Source organism: Acomys russatus, chromosome 29, assembly GCF_903995435.1.
Source record: "Acomys russatus chromosome 29, mAcoRus1.1, whole genome shotgun sequence".
In the NCBI taxonomy this organism is placed as follows: Eukaryota; Metazoa; Chordata; class Mammalia; order Rodentia; family Muridae; genus Acomys; species Acomys russatus.
This window is the reverse complement of record NC_067165.1, coordinates 8,626,628-8,638,820: the sequence shown is the minus strand read 5'-3', so window position 1 is coordinate 8,638,820 and position 12,193 is coordinate 8,626,628. Positions and strand designations below refer to the sequence as shown.

The following is a 12,193-nucleotide window of genomic DNA, read 5'->3' as shown; positions in this document are numbered from 1 at the left end:
TGACAAAAGTACAACTTGATATAGTAAAACATGTCCAGAGCACAGCCCTTGTGCAAACTGCAGTATGAACAATCTCAGCATCAGGTCTCTGAGTAAGAGGTTGCCTCTGCCACTCTGACTGAGCTCCCGAGAGCTGACACTGTTGGACAGTGGGGGGAAGTAAGGAAAGTGCCTTATCACTCGGCAGCAGCCCATGTCTTCAGAGAGCCCAACGAGGAACGAGGCTGCTGGGAGAGAGAGCTCTTCAGAAGGACCCTCCCTTCTCCTCCAGGGAGGAAGTGGACTGGTTATTCTGCCTCTCCTGGAAAGATGCTCTTTAATGATTTCAACATTTTCTCTTTAGTCTCCCGATCGCACTAGCAGTGCCGGGTCCCAGCCCACCCCGTCGGCTTCTTTCCCTTGCCGGAGGTCAGACGTACCGGTACCTCCTCCCTCCCAACCTCTTCCACTATCCACCTGCCTTTCCGCTGAGGCATCTTTTCTCTGCACTTGGCATAAGCAATTATTTCTCCTATCACAGCTCTTAATGCTTCCCAGAGAGTTAGCAGATTTTTTTTTTTTTTTTTTTTTTGCTGACGGATATCACCCCACCCAGAAATAATAGCCTGCCTCCCTCTGTCTTGTTAATAATAAAAAGGTACTACCACCCTCGCCCCACCGTGGCTGCACCTTAGAGAGTGCAGGAACCCTTTGCTGCCAAGGTCAACCAGGGTGCTGGGTCACTAAATCCCCAAGGACAAGACCAGAGATAGGCCTCTGAAACTGGAGATGCCCAGTTGTGCCAGCCACCGCTCCCTCTTTAGTGAGAGAGTGCATTTGGCTGCTCTGATTTCAGGTACACTGTTAACTTTCTTTGAATGAGTTATTTTGAATACATAGAGATATAGGGGGGTTGGAAATAGAAACAGTTCTGCCTCCTCCAGCCCACTGAACTTGATATGATCCCAGCATCTTGAAGGTCATTCTCTGGGTCCTGGGTCTGGATATAAAAAAAAAAAAAAAAAAAAAAAGCTGCACAAGTACAAATTGGGGGCACATTCGAGTTTTCAGAGAGGCTAGGGTAGAGTTTGAGGGCATTTGCAAGTGGAAAAGAAGTGTCGGGGGGGGGGGGGAGAAAGGGGGAGGGAGGAAGACAGAGAGAGAGAGAGAGAGGAGATCTCCACATTGGAGGAAACAGTGGACCTCTCTTGCCCCAAGTCTCCTGGGTCTTGTGTCCCATTTTCATCCCCCTGTTTTAAAGAGTCCTGTCACTCTAATGTCCAGATGATGTCCCAGCATGAATTCTAACCAAATGAGCCTGTATGCCCACTTAGCTCTAATGTGCTACAGCTTTGCATTGTTTCTGGTCCTGAACCTGCTCAGTTCATTGTAGCAGCCACTAGCTCCACATGGAGTTCATTAAATAAAAGCTTAGTTCCTTAGTCACACTCAGACCGTTTGAAGTGCTAGAAACTTTGTGTAGCTGGTAGCTACCATCGGACATGATGGGTATCGTATGTTTTCCTGGTCCTGGAACATTCTTTGAAATAATGTCGGCGTAGGGCATCTGTGGCCCTGAGGATTAGGAGTGAAGAATCAGTTCTGCATAGTAACCATAAGGCCCAGGGCGAGGGGACCCGTCTATCAAACACCGTAGAGCCCCATCCCTCCCTGTTCTTCCCCTTTTTCTCCACTCAAAAAAAAAAAAGTTTGAGTTAAGGCAGTCAGGCCCCAGCTGTGTCATAAAACTCTATGGGATGACCTTCAGCATCAGTTTCCCTCTCCGGATCTATGTCCTCTTTGGAAGATGGTTCTCTCCAGATCTAATAGTCTAATAAAATATTACAGCGTGGCCATTCCAACTTGGTACCTTCCCAAGAAAAGTAACGGTCTGTGCCAAGAACGTGGCTTTTATTTCACTGTGCAGGTTGGTGTGGCCCAGTGGAAAGATCCCAGAACTTTGAGTCATATCCGAGTGTGTCTCAGTTCAGCCGGCACGACCTTGGGCTTAAGTACTTGATGTCACTGCACCAGAGTCAATGGGTAGGGCTACCCCCTGGAGTGAAGGAGAGAGAGGCAGAGGGTGAGTGGGTAGAGCCCTTTCTCTGTCCACCTGCTTTGGAGACGCCTTAAAAGAGAGTGACTCTGAGTCTAACTAAGGCACAGACGACAGAGTCAGAAGTCCTGGCTGGGAGGAAGTAGTGTGGAGTTTCCAGATGGCTGCAGCACTCCTACCAGCCTTCCATGAAGCAGGAGGCAGCAGTTGTGATCTAGCGGAGAGGAAGCTGCGGTTCCACGGCTGGCATCTGTTCTTCCCCCTAATCACGACCAGGAACCTCTCCCACATCTCGCCCATTTAGAGGACCCAGGCAGACAGAGAGGGCGCCGTACTAAGTATGCACCTTTGACAGCCTGATAGAGTATTTTATATTTTATTCTCTATTGGTCATGAGCCAAACCTTTAACAGCTAAAGCTCTCCAACCCAGTCTTGATAGATTTTTTTTTTTTTAAAGAAGTTTCAAGGCACATGGATCACAACTTTCCTAAAAAGACATTCTGGGCCTGCTGTGGGCCTACTATATATCAGATATGCTTATGGTCCCCTTAGATGCTTCCCAACTGTGTGGCTGTTTTCCTTTGAGCCAGCTCCCGGGAATACATGTGAAGTCCACTCACTAACACAAATTATACATTCAGTTTTGATTGAGCTCCTGCCCTAGTGAAGCTCTGAAACTAGGTGGAAAGTGAGTATGCTGAGATCACCGTGATGTGCGGCCTGATGAAGCAGGTCGGGTGTCAGGGACAGATGGCTGTGATCAAGGGGAGGGTTATGATAGCTGTGGCCATGAAACAGACACTTTCTGTAGCATTCAAGGAAAGAATAGTCACGTTTGCCTGGGCCTCATGGAGAACACTGCCAGGCCTAGACTGGTAATCAGGAATTTATTTGCCATGACAGTAAATAAACAGGAAACTCAGAGGAGTGGGGTAGAAACTTTCTGTACATATCCAGAAGCCTGCGACTGCATCTCTGTCTGAACTAGGGTGCAGATGGATGGGTGGTCAGCGGGAGAGAAGAGGTTGGGCCAGAAGCTCTGAATGCTGAGGCAAAGGATTCAGACTTCTATCTCAAGGTCTTTAAGACACATTGGAGAGTTCCGAGCAGGGAAACCTGGCAGGACCCAACTGCACAGGAGATGTTACCATGAGGTTTTTATCCCGGTGTGGTTTTTTTTGTTTTTTGTTTTTGTTTTTTTGTTTTTGTTTTTGTTTTTAGAATAGCATGTATTGGGTGGCAGGTGCAGAGAGGAACAGAAAAGATGAAGCCACAAAAGCAGGCAGCTGTCCTGTTTGTAAGGAGGGCTGCGTCCACAGGCACAGAGGGAAACGAGTGTTCACAGGCAAAGCTGTTGTCTCCAGGAGCCAGCTGGTTGCTTTCTGGTCTCCCTGCTCCCACAGGTGGGAATCCAGGTCCCTGGGAGGGCTTGCTCGTAGACGCTCAGCAGCCCCTGAGTCTGCTCTCTGCTGCCATTCTCCTGGTTTCCTTAGAATGAATGTTCCCTGGAGACCTGCCTGCTCTGGGGAGTTTGTATTCACTCAGAGAATAGGGTGTTACAACAGACTTGGGGGGGAAATCTGTAGCTTCATCTTCAAATAATGAAGCTGTGCGTGTCTCCTCTGCTAAACTAGCAGTCCTGTGTGCCAGGGACTGTTGTACGCATTTCTGCTCCCCAGTGTCTAGAATAAGCCCTGTTTACATAGCAACCATGTCAAAGTCATGGTTTATTGAGCACTTACTTTGGACCGGTCTTTGTGCCTAGGAATCTCGCACGCGAGAGGCTCCTTTAGAGAGCTTCTGAGCTATGTTACTCAAGTGATGCAGCTCAGAAAGGCACAGAGTCACCACAACTGGAGAGGGAACAGGACTCATATCTAAAGCTCTCCAACACCGAAACTGTTCTTAACCTCTCTATCCACTTCCATTCTCTACTGAGATATCAATTTCAGTTAAAGCAACATAAGCATACGCTTCTTTCAAAATGAGGTTGCCTAGCATTCTAACTAGCACCTGTCAAGGATGAAGGCTGATAAGAACAGGAAGGATGTTCCTAAGGTCTAAAAAGAGGAGCTTTGCAACAGCCAGGGATGACCAGGGGTAGCGTAGGAGCTGGCTGTGAACTTCGTGTTCTCGGAAATACCCATGGCAGATGCCCAGCCCTTCCTGGGTTCTCCACCAGCCCCGCCCCCAACCACCCCCGCCCCAATTTTCAAAGCCACTTCTAGCACCAGTTTGTTGTTATTGTATCCTTTTTGTAATGGGTTAGGGAGACTGAAAACTCTAGAGGAAGAGAGAGCCTGGGCGTGTAGAAATGCTGAAGATCTCTGTCAATATCATCTGTTAAGTCAGCAGTCAGTCAACCTGCCTTTTGGGCCACGGTCACCTGAAGAGGAGTGGCTTCTTCACTCACAGCTTTGCCTAGAATAAGAGCTGTGCTGGCCTAGATATGCCAGTCTTCTCATCAGAGACTCTGGGTGAGTGAAATGAGCCAGATACTGATGGTTTGAGGCATAAGTCTCCAGAGCACTGTCTATATAGCATTAGGAGCCCTGAGCTCTAGGCCACCAGCTCAGGAGGGTCAACATGTCACCAATACAGTCCCTCCTCAAGAGCTGAAGGTCACCGTTTTTGTTCTGTTTTTTGTTTTTTGGATACGTTTCAGTATAGCAAAGGGCCCGACATTTGCAGTCCTTCTGCTGCGGTTTAACAAATGTTTGAGGAAACTTGAACTTTTTAGGTCTGCAGATGAACATTCAGATGCCAGATTGAGCAAATCATTTTCCTACCACTTTGGGCCAGTTTTCTTCTCAGAGGACCCTTGCACAATGGGCTAAAAGAAATGTTAAGTGGCTCTAAATAAAGGAGGAAAACTAAGCAGGGGTTAGGTAGGGATAGAAGGACCCAGACGCTGCTCCCCTTCAGATCTCTTGCTGTCCTATGCCTGGGTCAGTCTCTGGGGAATCTAAAGCCGTAATTCTCTGGGGCTCAGCTGAGATTCTGCCTCAAGATCATCTTTGGGGGAAATGGTCTTGATTGTGTCGTCGGCTTTCCAGTGCCAAGTCCCTTTGCCCAACAGAGTCTGACTCCAACAGGATCCTTTCTAGACCCCAGCTCTAGCTGCCCCAAACCAATAGAAGTCAAGGTGTTTGCTATGTGTTGTGCAGCTGTTGGACAGTGAAGAGCGTACACTGCTGGGCGTTGTATAACCCTTGACCTTTGACATCTCATTTGTCTCATAGCAGAAGGCTGTTACCAGGGTACCACCTGCTCATCATCTTATCACCAACCTCACTACAGCTCCATCTTCTCCCTCATCCTTCTAAGGCTCAACTTACCCCTCCCCTGTGTTTGAGTCACACTAAGATAAAGACTTGGCATGGCACACATCTTGTGACTTCGTGACAATGGCTCGCTGTGCTTGCTCACCCATTCTCCTACTCACCCCTTATTTGTTTAGTACACATCTCTGAGGTACCTGTTGTCTCTGTTGAAGATGAACAAGATGCCGGGTTTTTTGTTTGTTTGTTTGTTTTGTTTTTTGTTTTTGTGAGGGTTTTCTGTTTTTGTTTTGTTTTGTTTTGTTTTTGCTGCGTTCCCACCGCACGGAGTAGATCCTCCAGAAGTGTTTGCTGAGTGAGGTGATGTCTTGCTCTGAAGCAAACTTCTCTTGGTCCTTCCAACCTTAGACACTAGAGTAAGAAGCCTATCCCCTTCACTTAGCGAAGACACAGAGCTGTGATTCTGGGTGCTTGGCTCAGTGACCATTTCAGTAGAGGAACCAAGCTATAATGAACCCGAAAGAACCACAAACACCAACCTCATTCCTCATGAGCTCTGGGGGTTCCTTTGTTTTGTTTTTTTGTTCAGTATGTTTTGTGCCCTCTGCAGGTTTCAGGCTCTCTGCTGAGAGACTGAGCCCCAGATATAAATCAGGCATATGTACACACACCTCGAGAAAACCATGGGACTAGGTGGTGAGCGAAGGTCGAAAGGAGTGCGCCACTAAAACGAATCTCAGGGTAAGGCAATGTCAGGCAGAGACAAATGCCAAAAGGAGGTGTCTTTTGAGCTCAGCCCTTTTAAGAGGGAGATCCAGCCCCTTTTCCCCCTCCCCCTACCCCCCGCCGAGTGAATGTGTGCAGTGGGGGAGGTTGAACTTTGAAGGAACATAAATGTATTCAGGTAACATCAGTAATTGGCAAGGTGAGACAGGTAAAGCCTTTTCACTGTGGGCAGATTTCCTCCTTCCTACCACTGCTTCCTCCTGAGTGGGAAACAGTTCTGCCGTGTTATAACCTGCTCCTGGCCCTAAGATACAAGGGATAGGAGCTCGTTCTGCCGAGTAGAGTCCTGCCCAGACAGTTAATATGGAGGTGTTGATCCTTCAGCTCTGGTCCCAAAAGCACACAGAGACACGCCATGCAGAGGCCGCTCTGCTTCTCTGCCATGTGCTGGGAAGATGTGGCAGGCACAGAGGCCCCCTAGGCCACCCACAGGTTTCTAGAAGATGTAGATGCTGAAGGCAGCTGCCTGGCTCCATCAGTGAGAGGAGGCTACTGAGGCAGATTAGTCATTCACATCATTTTCTGTTGAGTCAACATCTATTTTTAGGTATAGAACTCAGAAAGGGACCTAGTGTCCCTGCCATAGGAAGGGGGATGTGCCATAAGTGAGGGGTCTGCTCACCCTTCATCCCCTCTCTGCACTTAACTTTCTTTGCCTGAAGATCTCCCAAACAAAGCCAGCTTTGCTGCTCAAGCTTTAGCTCTAAATGTCAAATGTCTGGTTTAGGATGCCATTTGTTGTGCACTATGCATTTATGGACACACATAAACATGCACACACACATGCGCACACACACATGCACACACACACACACACACACATACACGCCCATGTGCACATCCTCACCCTAATGGGTTTAGCAGGTCTTCTGGATCTGTTCTATAGATTAAATAAAACTGCCAGCTGAGAAATGCTCAGGCATATAGGTCCCTTCCTGTCCACCGTTGTCAGATGTACTCTGAAATGACTGTTTTCATCTTCTATTCTGAGCTATAACCGCCCCAGAAATAGCTTTAGCAGGAAAGTGCTTTTGTTAGACTAGCTGTAAATTATACTTCAAATGTCTGATGTTGTTTTCTTTAAAAAAAATAAATAAATAAGTAAATGAAAGTCTAAAATTAATGACTGCTGGGGTTTGCTTTGCTTATGTGTACTGCTGAAGAGTTGGCTTCTTGCAGATGGAATCTCAGATCTGTTTACAACTCTATGTTAGCTTTTCGGGGAGGGAAAAAAAAAAGCAGTTGAGAGATCTGGGAGGACAAATTTACAAAGTCAAGCTTATTATAACCAGCGAAGAGGCTCTCTTTTCTCTCCCACTGTCCTTCCCCTCCTTCCTGTCCACCGCGTCCCTGTTTTGTTTGTTATGCTTTTATCTGCCCTGCATCAAAGTTAGAGGCAACTGGTCCTTGCAGATGTGACAACAAGGTCACACATCGAGTTTAACAAGCAGATGTTCATTCAACCCCATTTCCCCAGCACTTTGTCATTCAGTGAGAGCAGACCTCATGGGAACAGACTGGAGCAACCAACACAAAGGATGGGACATTTAAAAAAAAAATCTTACAGAGAACCTGATCACTTTTATGTTTAGGGTGGAGAATGGGGGTGGGGAGGACGGCACAGAGAGGAATGTGCAGAGCAGAATTTCATGATTTTTTTTTTATTCAAAGATTATTATGTGCTGGATACAGTAAATCATCATCTATACTCCCACATCCAGGAGGTAAATCTTCAGAACTTCATGCGTGGGTAGCTCTGCATTTACCAGCTGCCATACACAGTAGCTATTTTGTTCCGCACTTAGAGACCCTTGTCTGTGCGTTTGCTTTAGGTTGTGTCGACACCTCTTCTTTCACTCATCTCTTGTTGTTCTCCTGTTCTTATTCCTATACAAGAATCACGGGTCCTGAGGACAGACCAGGGACTGTCATCTTGGTTGTTGCCTCAGTCTCCGCTCTGAGGAGGAGTGCCCGCCATGTATTTAGCATCTCTCGCCTTCTCCTAGGTGTCCTATGCCCGTCCAAGCTCGGCCTCAATCAGGGATGCTAACCTGTATGTCAGCGGCCTTCCCAAGACCATGACCCAGAAGGAGCTGGAGCAGCTTTTCTCGCAATACGGTCGCATCATCACCTCACGTATCCTGGTTGATCAAGTCACAGGTTAAGTGTCTCCTTGTAGTTGGTTTCCCTGTGTATCTGTGCCCTGGCACCCACAGAACTGGGTTCAAGGCTGTCGAAGGTGACAGTGTAGAGCCTGAACAGGCAGGTGGTTTCCAATGCTTGTTCATGGACTACCTGAATGGGTCATCTGGAGAAGCCAGAGTCTCCACAGCTTAAACTACTGGACGGGGTTGTAAAAGATGATTTGGGAGTGGGGTTCTGTGGCTTTCAAAGTCTCTCTCAGCCTTCAACCAGAGTGTGATCTCTACCTCCAGATCACAGTGATGTAGAGTTAGAAGGGACTTCAAGCTGCCTTATTCTACATATCAGGAATCATCTGAAGTAGGGGGTCAGATTTCCCACCCGCTAATCAACAGTGCAGGAGTATGGGCACAGCCTCTCGTCCTAGGGCTCTTTGTCCATAAGCAAGAAGATATAAGAGATGTAAGGTATCTTGGGCTGCACTGTCAGTGGCACTGTCCTTTGTCTATGCCTGATTTGACCCCAATTTGAAATGCGCTCCTCCACCCCCTACCCCCCAACCCCTACCCCATGCAAGAAAAGAGGTGAGCATGCATGTTTACTCTTTGACTCATGATGCCATCTCGCAATGATGCTGACTCTGCCCTCCAATGCTGCGCAGAGAGATGCTCAGGACCAAGGATAAAGGAGACATAGAGCCTGTGTTCACACAGCTCCAGTGTGACAGATACTTGCCAGGGACTGTCCCAGTGTCCCATGAGAGTTCAGAAGAAGGTGTACTGTGCCTGGTGGCGACTGTTGGAGAAGCTCCATGGCAAAGGCAATTTTGTATCAGAGCTTTGGAGAATGATTCTGCTTCCAGGGGGAAAAAGAAGGGTTAGAGCAGTCTACATATAGAGGATGGTATGTCCCGAGGTATGATGTTCAGAAGGAATACAACCTGTTCAGTGCAGGTCAGGGTGCCCAGTGTGAGGGTCAATAGGAGATCTGAGGCCATATTCCTAGCCTGAAAAGTCTGGATTTTTATCTGCATGTAGCAAAGATCCAGGGAAAGATCATCTGTAGGTCTTATTTGTCTCTGTTTAAGACAACAATGAATAAGTGGCAGCCATAAAGTACATCATTCAAAGGGTTCAAGAGAAACACGGAATATGTTCCTAAAGGATTCAGTGTGTGGAGGGCTGGAGAGTTGGCTCAGTGGTTAAGAAGACTGGCTCCTCTTACAGAGGTGCTGAGTTCAATTCCCAGCAACCACATGGTGGCTCACAACCACCTGTAATGAGATCTGGTGCCCTCTTCTGGTGTGTAGGCCTACAGACAGACAGAATACTGTATATGTAATAAATAAATAAATCTTTAAAAAAAAAAAAAAAGAATTCAGTGTGTGGTCAGAGGTTGCTTTTCAAATAAATGACAGTTCCAGTTATGAGGTATGAATGGCACTCTGCAGAACTAGATAGTGTTGAGCGGTTATTTAATAACTAAAGGTAGATGGGACTGGGGAGGGCAGCTGTGGGGCCTGGAAGGAAACGCCCCTGTGTTCTCTCCATTGCAGACATCTGCCCAGAGCTGTGCTGGAAGAAATGCACGCAGATGCCATTTGGTGAGGGCAGTGATTCAGGGAGCTGGCCTCACAGGTGGATCGAGTCCCCACCAAATATCCACAGGGTGCTTCCCAGGAATACCTGCTGACTGTTCACTGTTCACAAATGCTCTTTTTTTCTTTACCCAGGAGTTTCCAGAGGGGTGGGATTCATCCGCTTTGATAAGAGGATTGAGGCAGAAGAAGCCATCAAAGGGCTGAACGGCCAGAAGCCCAGCGGTGCTACAGAACCGATTACTGTGAAGTTTGCTAACAACCCCAGCCAGAAGTCCAGCCAGGCCCTGCTCTCCCAGCTCTACCAGTCCCCCAACAGGCGCTACCCTGGCCCTCTCCACCACCAGGCTCAAAGGTTCAGGTAGGCATGCCCGCAGAGGACACAGACTACCACCCACTACACCAACACCGGTATAGACTGGTGCATGGGCCAGAGAGCCCACAGCTCTCAAGGACAGGACAAGGCAAACAGCCTCTGCCCTGCCCAAGCCATCACTGTGTGGTACTTCCCCGGGGCATCGTTTGTCACTCCTATAAAACCATACAACAGGACGAGGGACTCATCTTCCAAGGCCCCCTCTAGCTTGTCACTGAGACTGCTGGTTAAACTTGAGGCTCATTAGTAGAACCATCCATTTTAGTGGCGCTAACCACTGACATGTGGCCAAATGCAGCAGCTTAGACTTAGGGTAGGATAGACCCAAAGGCAGATCCTTGCCAGGAGTGACTTGCTCTTGCCTCTTTTCCTAGGTAACTCCATAGGGATCCAGGGGAGGAGAGAGTATCTTTAATACTACGTTTACTCTCTTCGGTCACATACTCTGGGAGACGAAAAGGAAGTTTCACCCATACCTTAGTAGTGCTTTCACTGGGTACCCAACCCCCAGGAAGTCCCTAGCGCAATGGACGAGTTCGCCATGCATGGGACGTTTCTGGAAGGTGGGTTTTAACCAGGACAGCAGTTAGACCCTAACCAGCCTCTGTCATGCAGGGGAGAGACACGGTCTCGACCTCCGCTTGGTAAATTCTAAGTGATAGCTTTATTCCGCCCACGTACCAGCTTCCCTTTAATGGAAGGGTTTTCCTCATTATCAGGCCTCACATGAGAAAATGGGCGGTCCTTTCTTCTCCCTGTAATAGTAACTGTCCATCTGGCTACAGTGGGAGAAGAAAGTCTCTTCTTCACGTGTCCTCCTATGCCCCATGGCTCTGAAATAGTTAACGGTTTCATGAAGGGTCCAAGCCGTCTAATTTCTATTTTGTGTGAAAGCACATGTAGTATTTCTGTAAAAAGCCTCTCCAGCAGGCTCCTAATGGTGGAGACTATGGTTACTACTGCCCCGTGGTGTGAATGAATAGCTTGGCCCCCAAGTAAGGTAGTGCACGTGAGGGAGATTACAACAGAATAGCGTTTTGCTGGGAGGTGCACGGGGCTGTAAGTAGTAAGCTGAGTTTGGTTTGGTTTGGTTTTCTTTTGTTTGTTTTCTTAACCTTGGCTCTCAAAAGCTCTCTGCCTTCCACATTGTATGTGGCCGGATTTAGTGAAGGCAGCTAAACTAACTAACAGAAAAGAACTGTTCATATGCATAGTCTGTGCTCGTGTGTTGTTAATCTGGAACAGAGACCTTTACTCCCAAGTTTAGTGGTAATAAAGGATAAACAATTCAAGAACATTCCCCATTTTAACAGTTTCACAGACAACATAAGAATAAATCCATACAAATGTTGGGGGGCGGGACTGAATTAATTCAGACCTTGAAAGAAAGCAGGGTCCATTAGACACCTGCTTTAGACTCTAGCATTGACCTGGACGTGAGTTACTTGCCATTGGAAACAGGGAAAGAGAAAGCTACCGCGGATAGTCTCCTGAGCACTGGGGAAAGTTGTCGAGCCTTTCTTCTTTGAAAATGGAGCATTCTTATTAATAGTTCCATTGAGTGATCTTGCCATCTGCGAGGCATTAACCCAGAGACCCTCCTTCTCTTTGCAGGCTGGACAATTTGCTTAATATGGCCTATGGCGTAAAGAGGTAATTAAAACTCCACAGATTGCCAGATGTCCATGTTGGCACAGACTGGGGCTAGAATTTTTTTTTTAATTCACTAACTTTACTTTTTTTTTTTTTTTAATTCTTCCTTTTTCTTCCACCAGCATGTCAAATTCTTAATTTTAGTTTTGGACCTCGGTTGATTTTGTTTCTTTTAGGGCACACAAAAATGTACTTGTGTGCTTCACCGTTTCTTTTTTTCACAGGTGGGCTTTCCCTGCGGTTCAGGTGCCACAGCTACGAAGCCCCTGGGTGCTCTGATCTGGTCCCGAGTGGCTTCCCTCGAGGAGAAAGCCCTGACTTT

The 12,193-nt window shown here is 47.4% G+C and overlaps 1 protein-coding gene across 8 annotated transcripts in view; it reads left to right on the top strand.

Moving 5' to 3' along the window:
• Elavl4 (ELAV like RNA binding protein 4) overlaps window positions 1–12,193 on the top strand; it is a 142,999-nt gene that overhangs the window by 125,741 nt on the left and 5,065 nt on the right. For 7 of the 8 annotated variants that reach the window (XM_051171340.1, XM_051171337.1, XM_051171342.1 and 4 more), the window contains exons 4-6: window positions 8,110–8,263; window positions 9,978–10,203; window positions 11,833–11,871. In XM_051171340.1, coding sequence (XP_051027297.1) covers window positions 8,110–8,263; window positions 9,978–10,203; window positions 11,833–11,871 — 419 coding nt within the window. The remainder of the gene's footprint in view (window positions 1–8,109; window positions 8,264–9,977; window positions 10,204–11,832; window positions 11,872–12,193) is intronic. The other variant, XM_051171346.1, reaches the window with a different exon arrangement.